Here is a 9810-nt window from a genome sequence, read left to right as displayed (position 1 = left end):
GCCATGTGTAGTAATCTCCTAAAGCTGCCTGAGAGTTCTAACTTTTCACGAATATATGGAACATGGAGGCTTTCCAGTTCATTTGGAAACCATCTAAAAAGAATTGAGGGCAAAAGTCTGAGGCAGCCCTTCAAGATCAATTCTTTATTCTCACTTTATTCACATAACCCATGACAGATCACCAGAACAAAGGAAATACCTAAGTTTCAGTGTTTACTTTCTACTCCATCCATGCTATGTCTAAATAGTGCTCCTGTGGATTTGGTTTCTAGCCTGAATACAGCAATACTCAAACAATATGGGTAACAAAATGGTCATCCTGAAAAGAAAGCAGCTTTGGCAGAAAGAGGGAAAATGGCTTTAATACAAATCATACACAATATTGAACTCTCATTGGCAAAGATATGTAATGCAACATCAGCACTTCATGTGGTTCAACCAGAGATCCAACAGGCCTTGATCACATTCCCTGCTACCACTGTAAAGTGAGATTTTCTAGTAGGAGCTCTTGGAGTTAAAATGCTTTTCTTCCATTTAACAGTGAAAATATAGACTGTGGACCAAACAAAAGAACAACACTTAGCTAGCTAATCAGTTTAGGAAAGTTCCCCTGAGCAATTAAGGTGGGAGTATGTACCCTGCTTGATGAGCTGCCACACACTTGGAGCATTCAAGGGAATAGCAGCATGGAGTTATGCTGTTTTAAGAACTAAACCAGCTCCAAACGGACTGGGCAAAGGGATGGTCTCCACTCCTATCTTTCTCTCATATACATATGTGCTTCCAAAACAAGGGGGAAAACAACCTTCCTAAATTATATAAATATGAACAAACCAGACTGGTTTCAAATCCTGGCTGTAGAACACCAGGTAGATACAGGTAACATTATTTTTCTCCAAGGCTATTAATTTACCTGTTTGCATGTTTTGCAAGTCTAGCTATGGCTCTGTATTATGGAGCAGTGGATTTTATTTTTGTGAGAGGTAGACTCATTCACTTGAAATCTTGCAGTCATTTGCTATATTTATATACAGAAATTGCTCCAAGTTAAACTTTTTTCAAAGTTCTTTAGCTCAATCTTATGTGGCTGCATTTGTTGTGGTATTTTTGACTAGGTTTGGAATATTTTTTTTAAAAAAAACATATGCACTTTAAAATCTCACATTTTTTTCTTTTTTTAGCAAGCACATCACATACTATCCTAAGTGGAGCACTCATCTACTGCAATATAGAGCTTTAAGATGGGCTTTAAGATGGTTTTTCCTCTTCTACTGAGCCTCAGACAAGGAAGAGGGTAGCAGAAATGTAACAATGAAGAGAAAGTATGTACAGTACAGGCTAGATGGTATCGCATCCTGTGGGAAATTTCTTCTTGCCCACTGCTAAGCTCTACTACACTTGTCACCACAGCCAGCATGTCAATTGAGCAGAGGATGCTTCTCCCATCATTTCAAGGTGAAGTACCCACCCTCCACTCACATCATGAGTCACCATGTCTTGTCATATCTCACCACACAGCACACAGCTGGATATTCAAATACATCCACAACCTGACTGAGCTAGGATTTGGCATATGGAGAAATGTGCTTGGCCTGTTGAGCTAGGTTCTTGCAACAACACCCTTCATAACATTGTTTTTAATACTGCACTAAGGCAGTTTCCACCATTAAAGTCATTTCTTAGTTCTGCTTGTGCTTTTAGTTAATGCCTACTGACAAGATTCCTGTTACAACCATACTTTATTTTATATTACTTCTCACTTTTCAGCTTCAGCTTTTAAAAAAAATAGAAATAAAATTTGCTCTGTCATTCAGTCGTTGCAATGCTAAAACTTATAACATTAGAAGATCTCTGAAGACAGGACTACGTCATTCACTTATATCCCCTCATTTAACAGTAGAACTGCTTCAGAAGATATAGAATTAAAGTGCTCTAAAATGGATACATAACCAAAATTTGAGGGGAAATGTAACTTCATCTGCAAGAGTAAAATAGAAGAGAGTCATTCTGAAGAATCTTTAAAATTTGCAACTCTTTTAAAAAAACAGAACAAAACCCAAAACAGAACAATTGACATCCACCCAGTGGTGAACTACAACTTGGAAATAGCATTGTGTCCTGTGAAACAGTAGGCACTTTTTGCAGAAGTTGGCAAAGAGAAGGGGAATTGGTTGGTAAAGCACTGGCACCCAAGATGAGCCTTCATGTCCTCTCCCTGGCACAGATGATACAGATGTTCATACCCAACAGGCAGAAAGTGTTAGGTTGTTGATGGGACATGTTTCTTTTTCTTGTCTCGGCAGGATTTGCAGACACAGCAGATGATGCATGGCGAGGCTAGGAGCAGTAGGGGAGATGTTACAAGAGCGATGATACCCAGGCCCATAAGAATCCCAACAACCTGAAGAATGTGAGGGGAGAGATGAGTTAAAAAAATGGAAAAATTGTGAGGGTGCACATGCAAAACCTACACACAGCTAAGATCCCAATATAAACATAAGTTTGGGTGATCACTTGCTGTACCTGTGTTCTGTTCCATATTACTGAGGCACGGGAATGGCCCAGTTTGTTTCGGCAGGGACCTTTGTCATAATGCCTTAGGAAGATATCATTCTGGAAAACAGAAGAAAAGGCTGTGTTGAATAGTTAGTTTGTACGACTGTGCGGGTGCAACCTTATTATTCTATCCGTCAACGACGGTGCATGCTACTATACCTCCCCTCAACCTGAGCCAGCACAGCTGGTGGGCACAAGGTCAGGGGAGGCATTATTATCCAGTATCTTACTGGACAAAATAAGAACAGAAGACTTCCAGCCTCATGCTGCTACAAACTGGAATATCCGAAGTGTGTGTGTGTGTGTGTGTGTGTATGCTCGCCTTCACATGGACAGCATAGAAAATTGATGTCTCTTGATATTCTAAAAAAAAATCTTTTATTGCATGCTTTATAAAAGTAGTCTACCAGTGACATGTGGTGGGAATTGACAAACTGTGCTTGTAAATGTGAAAAATCAGCTAATGAAACTGAACAAAAAAGGAGGTGTATTCTTGGCACAACTTCATTTAATGTGATCAAATGCTATACAGCATGGGGGGAAATGACACCTTTAAGTTTGGTGCAGTGTGCTAAAGAGAAGGAATAAAAAAAACTGAGATGTGACTAGGAAAGAAAGTAATTGCTCAAGACCAGAAACACTGCTCTCCAAAAAAGAAACCGGCAACATTTTAACAGGGAATAGGAGCAAAATCAGATATTTTTGGAAAGAGGTATTTGGTCCAAATTTTTTTATATTTTCCTTTTCTCAGGTGGGAGGGAAGTGAGTGGGTTGAGAAGTAGAAATAGAGAAGAGAAGAGAAGAAGATCGTGGCATAAATGTGAGTTCTTGCCAGCTCAATATCTATATTAATTGACAGTTGACACATGAAATGACCTTTAGTGAGTTCTCATGGGTAGTAATGTAACAGGATGTTTAATGTGCTCTTAACACAAAAATATTAGTTTTCCCAGTTTCAGAAAGATTTGGCAGCAGAAAGAAAGAATGAAAGTTTTTAAAACCAAAACCCTTCCTTCAAACTATATTGTGCAATAGCCATATATTGCCAGTATAGCCAGATCAACATATTAGCACAGTATCACTTGAATACCAAAGCCACTGAGGATGAGTGTTCACAATGAACAAGATTTCATATAACAGTGAACCTGTAAACATGGTTTAGAGTTTAGAAGATGAGCTTCAGCAAACTTTGGGCTTAGTCTCTCTCATTCCCCACATCTCCTGCCCCAGCATGGCTGCAACAACAGACTGGGAAGCATGTATTCACAGTGGAACTCAGAATACTCAGAGTGTCCACTTTGTTGAGAGTGCAGACTGCAACCCTTGAAATCTAACAGGTATATATATGATTATATGGATAATAAATGCTATTTGATTTTTATGAAATTATGTTTTAGAGATGATTTATGTGTTGTACCAATACCACAACTATAATAAATGTACTTTTATTCATATTACAATAGCCCCTAAAGAAAGCCAATTTGTGGCAGGGCCAAAACACAATGGGCCTTCCTTTTCTTTAACTCTTCTACTACAACGAGAGACTGAAAGCATCTGTCACAGTTTTAAATTAAGCACACCTAGCACTGCCAAAAGATTAAACTGGGCTTCAGCTTATTTATAGTAAGCAGAACAAGCTAGGTTTGTAAACCATACTTTGAAACCAGTTTGTTTCTGTAAGAACTATAATTAAGATGAGCCACAGTTTTCTGGGTTCAAATAATAAGCTTCATATAATAAAAAATGGAAGTATGGCAGAGATTGTTCCAGAGGGAATGTGTGAATATAACTCTTGTCTATACCCATTCTGGAATCAGAACTGTTGGTTCGATTAAATGAAAGAATGGCTGGGCAATGACAGATAATCACCTAGTAAAATAGATGGGCAACACTGTTGGCAGTGACTGCAGTTACAATGCTAACATTACAAATTAAGCCACCCTCAGGTACAGAGAGATCTGCTTTAAGAAGGAAACTGCCTCTGTTAGGGAAGGTGAGTAAAACCATGTTTCTAAGTAACAACAGCAGAGAGCTCCTGTCCTGATGTTTATTAGTTTCTCAGAGGAATTTGGTCAGGCCCCTGGGGGAGACAGAATTGTTGATCTAATCCAGCTATTTTTATGTCCTTAGTAGTCTACCTGAGTTAAGGAAGCGTAAGACAGCAACCTATAAAGCCCTAACTACCCCAGAGCCTTTGTCAGGTGTCACTTACATCCAGATTTTGCAGGCAGTACCAGCAAAATGTGTGCTTGCAGTTCTTACACATCATTTGAGCACAGCCTTCATTCCGCTCTATATGGATCCGACAAATTGGGCACTGTTTAATTGGAGCTTCTGCATCAATCCTGATAAGTGCTCTAGAAAAGTAAGAAGGAAAAAAATGTCTGTGGCTGATGGCAGTTCATTTTAGGAGCTTAGGAATGCCATACATTTTTCATTATTTTCATACATAGTTGTTGAGGGTATGCTGTCTAGTCATATAACATGCTAAGTTGCCAAGATAAATGTAGGCCACTTTAAATATCTTAGCCTCCATACCCTTCTCTGGCTTTTCTTCGCGAACGAAGATTCAGGAAGGACTCATCCCGCACTTTCTACAAGCGCATTGATGACTAAAACGGCCAATCTGAGATAAACAGATTGCAGAAAGCACAGCAGAAAGTCTCCTTGGGTGATGTTTCTGGGTTGTGGTTCTTTCTGCATTGTCATTTCTCTTTGAAACTCGTTCGGCGTGAACTTTCAAAAAAGGCTGCAGCATCATGGATAGTGCATCTCCATGCCTCCCGATGCGAGGCCAGGGCAGATCAATTTGGCCGAGCCCGAGATGTTGTTTCAGGGAGTCCTTGTATCTCTTCTTTGGGGTGCCCCTCTTACGCTGACCCGTGGCGAGTTCACCGTAGAATACTATTTTTGGGAGGCGATATATATATATATATAGCCTCCATACAAGGCTGTAGAAAAAGCACTTCTCTGTAACAAACTCTATCCAACCAGCATAAAATTTAAACTATCAATTCAGATATTTTCTATCTGTGTGAACATGTGCATCAATAGGAAATGCTCAAGCTCTTCCATACAACTTGTTTCTACACACCCAAGGACTTTACAAAGATGGAGGTCACATATCTCTTCCACTGGAGGAATAGATGGTTTATATATGCATCTTCTACTTCCAGTAGCTTTCCGTCTTGAAATGCAAAGAACCAATGTGAAATTGAATAATGCATTCTTGATCACTGTTTCCCCACACTTCAAATAAGTTCTTAGTAAAAGTTTGTTTTTATGATGTATGCCTTATACAGTATATAGACACTACTTTCCCAGCACAAAACCAAAACAGGCCATCATGTCCAGAAGTAATCCAGGAGGACTAGCAGTGATAGTCCCAAGCAAGTCTACCATAGAGACCAACAGAAAGTTAGCATAGCTGAGATACCCAGGGAACTGGGTTTTAAAAGCAAATCAGATTCCTAAAATAAATCTGCCTGGATATTTCCTGGCATTCTATATAAAATGCTTTTCAGATACCGAGCAACTGAGTTAGCCTACACTAAATAATATATTCATGGCTGCTGATAAGGAGTAAAATTTATACAGTTAAGATAAAGTCCTAAATCTTTTGTTAGTCCTGACTAGAGTAAACCTATTAAATCAGTGGGATTTACCTCCACATTGATGCAAAAGTCAACAGTAGACTGAATAGGCCTTCTCAAGTTGGGACTAACCAACAAAATGGCAGCCAAAGAATATGGATTATATTGTGCATGTCAGTATTTCTACAGAAGGCATCAGGATTAGGATTGTTGGGTTCCTTTCAAGTCACACATCCTAGGAGGAGGCCTCACGCTCCAGGGTATCAGACAGGATTCATCAGAGTTTATTAAAATTAGCATAAATAAGGAAAACTCGCGCCAAATTGACAAATTTCTTACCCTTGCTCATTTGGTACCACAAGAAGGTTGCTTTCCAGACAAGATCTCTCTAGGTGCCAAGGTTCTTTACATGATGAGCAGAATGTCAAGTGGCAAGCCTGGCACTTTACAGGCACCGGTGATCCAGATTTACTTGGTTCAATCTGGCACACAGTCTGACAGTCAGCGGAGGGGCACCAAGTTCTTAGTGGATCTAGATGCACTTCTGAAAAATATTTATTTAAAAATCCAAAAAAACATTTTAACTTCTGTACTTAGCAACCAAATTATGCATGTACTGAGCTTCAGCAAACAGTGGTTTAGGCCTCACAAGGGCTTATATGTGTGGGAAAACAGACTTTTACAAAAAGATAATTCATTGGTGGAATGATTTTCACTAAGATATAAATGCTGCACAAGATTAATTTTCTTGCTTAGCCAATTTAGAGGCATCAGACATATGGCACAGCAGTCTCTGTTGTGATGGATACAAACCAGTGTAAGATGTAGAAAAGGAAAATCCTCTTACTTTTAAAAACAGTAAATTGTAAATAATAGTAAAATAATAAATAATTAAAAAACACTTCCCATCAGTTTCAAAAGTTGGGCCCGTACAAACAGGCCAAAATAAAACTGCTTCAGGTCACTTTGGAAGTATGCTGTTTAAATGACACACGCATCTTAAGAGGCCAGAAGCTGTGCCAAAGCTGCACTCCAGTCCTTCTGGCTTCTTGCGTCATTTAAACAGAATACCTCCAAAGAGACCCGAAGCAGCTTTATTTTGGCCTGTCTGTACGGGCTTATTGTTATTTTCCCCAGGATAGAAATGAAGGGGCATAATGGGATTTCTCTTTCCCCTCTCATCTTAGCATCTGGCACACTACATCAGAGTCAATCTGACTATTGCATGCCACTTTGCAAGCATAATGGAAGAAATGTCATTGTAAGATTCACAGTTAGTGAAGAGCCACTGGGGCATCATATAGGTTATCTCAATTCATTAAAATCTTCAGGAGAAGATTATAGGCATACTGCTTGCTAGATATATGATATGTGTGAGTGCACTTATCATTTCTTTTTTAAAATATTTGAAGAGGAATACGGGGCATCCAATACAACAACATGGATAGACTAGGGGGCTAAATCTTTCCTCTTCCACCAAAAAAGTCAGATTAAATTCATGTGTTTTACATATAGTCAGTTTTGGCCCACCAGCTGCAAACATAGCCATCCAGGCCATGCTTGTCTTAAATTACCTGCCACATCTTTTTTATGTCCACATGGGTAGCCCATGTGGTCACAGCACTCTAGCCACACATTGTGTTCCAAGCCACTCACAACATGGCTTTATGAAACATGTGCTACCAAAGAAAATAAATTTAGAAAGGGAAATTCATGGATATTAACTAATTTGGTGCTCGAACAACCTCACTGAATTTGAGGACACATTTATTAAGTACATTTCTATACCGCTTATCAGTGTACTTTAGCACTCCATAAGTGATTTACAATGTGTACGCTGATTGCCTCCAACAAGCTGGGTACTCATTTTAGTGACCTATGGCAGGATGCAAGGCTGAGTCAACCCTGGAGCCCTACCTGGGATCGAACCTTGTGGCTGTGAATGACTGCAGTAGTGGCATTTAACAACTGTGCCACCAGGTCTCCTTAAGCACATTTGTTTAGGCTGAAACAGTAGTCTCGTTTAAACTGGAAGTTAACTGGGACTTACTTCTGTGCAGATAAGTATATGACTGCACTTACAGCTTGGTATGTCTTCCTAGGTATTTTCTGTTATCTTGTAAATTTAAATGTACATACATATTTAAACTGCCATAAGGTAATATAAAAGCACACCTCTCTCAAATTTTAATCGCTGGTATAACTGAAATTGTTCAGCAGGTACCAAGCTGGAGATCTGAAACAAAGAACACAATAACAAGGCAAAATATTAAGAATTGACAATTGGGAAATATCCAGTCTGTAAACCAGGTCCAGTAAGAATTTGCAGTTAAGTAGGCTTTGTTATTTGTTCCTTGCATTTTACATTAAAGAGACTTAGAATTCTGTTATCTGGAAATCAAAGAAAGCAAATATTACAAAGTAAATTGCATACTTTCCAACTATCTCAATCTGGTAGTTGGACAAAGAGATAAACATTTAATTAATTCCACCTTTTACTATTAAAATTGATACTGTAACTTTACTGAAAGTGCTTTTAAACCAAGTTGGATCCAATGTGCTGCTTAAGCAACTTCAACCCTTTTCCAGTACCCACATTCAAATGAGATTCAATGAGAACCAAATATTATTATTATTATATTTATTTATTTATTTATGAAGCACTGTAAATTTACACAGTGCTGTACATGCAATCTTTTTAGTTAGACAGATCCCTGCCCTTGGGCTTACAATCTAAAAAGACATGACACAGAAGGAGAAGGGAGTGGTGGAGGGAAAGGGTAAGAGGTCCAGCAGTTCCTCTCTACCTCCGAGGCCTGGACCAAGGCAGATGGACTGGAGGGAGGGCTTGGCTTCATAATGGATGGTTAAGCATTTTCCAGGGAAAATACATACTCTCAAGTAGGATAATGCATATACAGTACATGGCAATACAGGAAATGGTTTGCTAAACAGACAACAAAAGAACACCAAATAGCAAGCGACTATTATGCAATGCCTGGGAAGGCTACTCTGAACAGGATGGTTTTCAACTCAGTTTTGAAGCTGGTTAAAGAAGTGATGGCTCTTGCTTGTGGGGGAAGAAGGTTCCAGGTCATGACAAATTGCACCATCTTCTAATTCTACTACAAAATTTGCATTTACCAACCCTGCATTGAAACCTACTGCTCAAAGCAATTCAGTATGTACAAAACGAGTCTCAGATTTGCAGTGTTTCTCAATTATGCTGTCTTTCAATTTGTGTAGTACTCCTAACGTATGTTGTATACATTCCATAATGTATTGTCCATTCCAGAAGATAATACCCAAAAAGTCGACAACAAAACATTCAGGAAAGATATATGAGACTCACTTAGAAGTCAAGAAGGCAATTCATTATGGAAAAACAATTGTAAGAATGTGTTTGATTATTCTCAAGAACAGATTATGTAGAAGGGAAATTCCAGTTTTTCAAATTGTTAAAAACACTTAGAAAAAGAAAGAGGCACATGCCATGGATTGTTTAGGTGTTCCCCATTACCACAGATCCTGAACTAAATACTTTGTGTGATCACTCCCAGGTCTATGATTCTAGGTTTATAAATAAGTAGTTGTGGAAGAACAGTGAACATAGAAGACACATCATTTTTCATCTCCTGTCCAAGGTTTATCTTGAGTAGTT

The 9810-nt window shown here is 38.8% G+C and overlaps 1 protein-coding gene across 10 annotated transcripts in view; it reads right to left on the bottom strand.

Annotated features, from left to right (window-relative positions):
• Positions 1-346: 346 nt before the first annotated feature.
• Positions 347-9810, bottom strand: part of LOC149317082 (E3 ubiquitin-protein ligase RNF144B-like) — a 109556-nt gene continuing 100092 nt past the window's right edge. For 9 of the 10 annotated variants that reach the window (XM_089516818.1, XM_089516821.1, XM_089516819.1 and 6 more), the window contains 5 exons: positions 8325-8385; positions 6489-6693; positions 4769-4913; positions 2524-2613; positions 347-2401 (listed from right to left, as the gene is read on the bottom strand). In XM_089516818.1, coding sequence (XP_089372944.1) covers positions 2261-2401; positions 2524-2613; positions 4769-4913; positions 6489-6693; positions 8325-8385 — 642 coding nt within the window. In that variant the 3' untranslated portion in view covers positions 347-2260. The remainder of the gene's footprint in view (positions 2402-2523; positions 2614-4768; positions 4914-6488; positions 6694-8324; positions 8386-9810) is intronic. The other variant, XM_089516823.1, reaches the window with a different exon arrangement.

This window comes from Sceloporus occidentalis, unplaced genomic scaffold (genome assembly GCF_023333645.1).
Source record: "Sceloporus occidentalis isolate IW3139 unplaced genomic scaffold, rSceOcc1.0.p SCAF_3, whole genome shotgun sequence".
Lineage (NCBI taxonomy): Eukaryota > Metazoa > Chordata > Lepidosauria > Squamata > Phrynosomatidae > Sceloporus > Sceloporus occidentalis.
The sequence above is the reverse complement of the archived record's forward strand: the minus strand, read 5'-3'. Positions and strand labels throughout refer to the sequence as shown.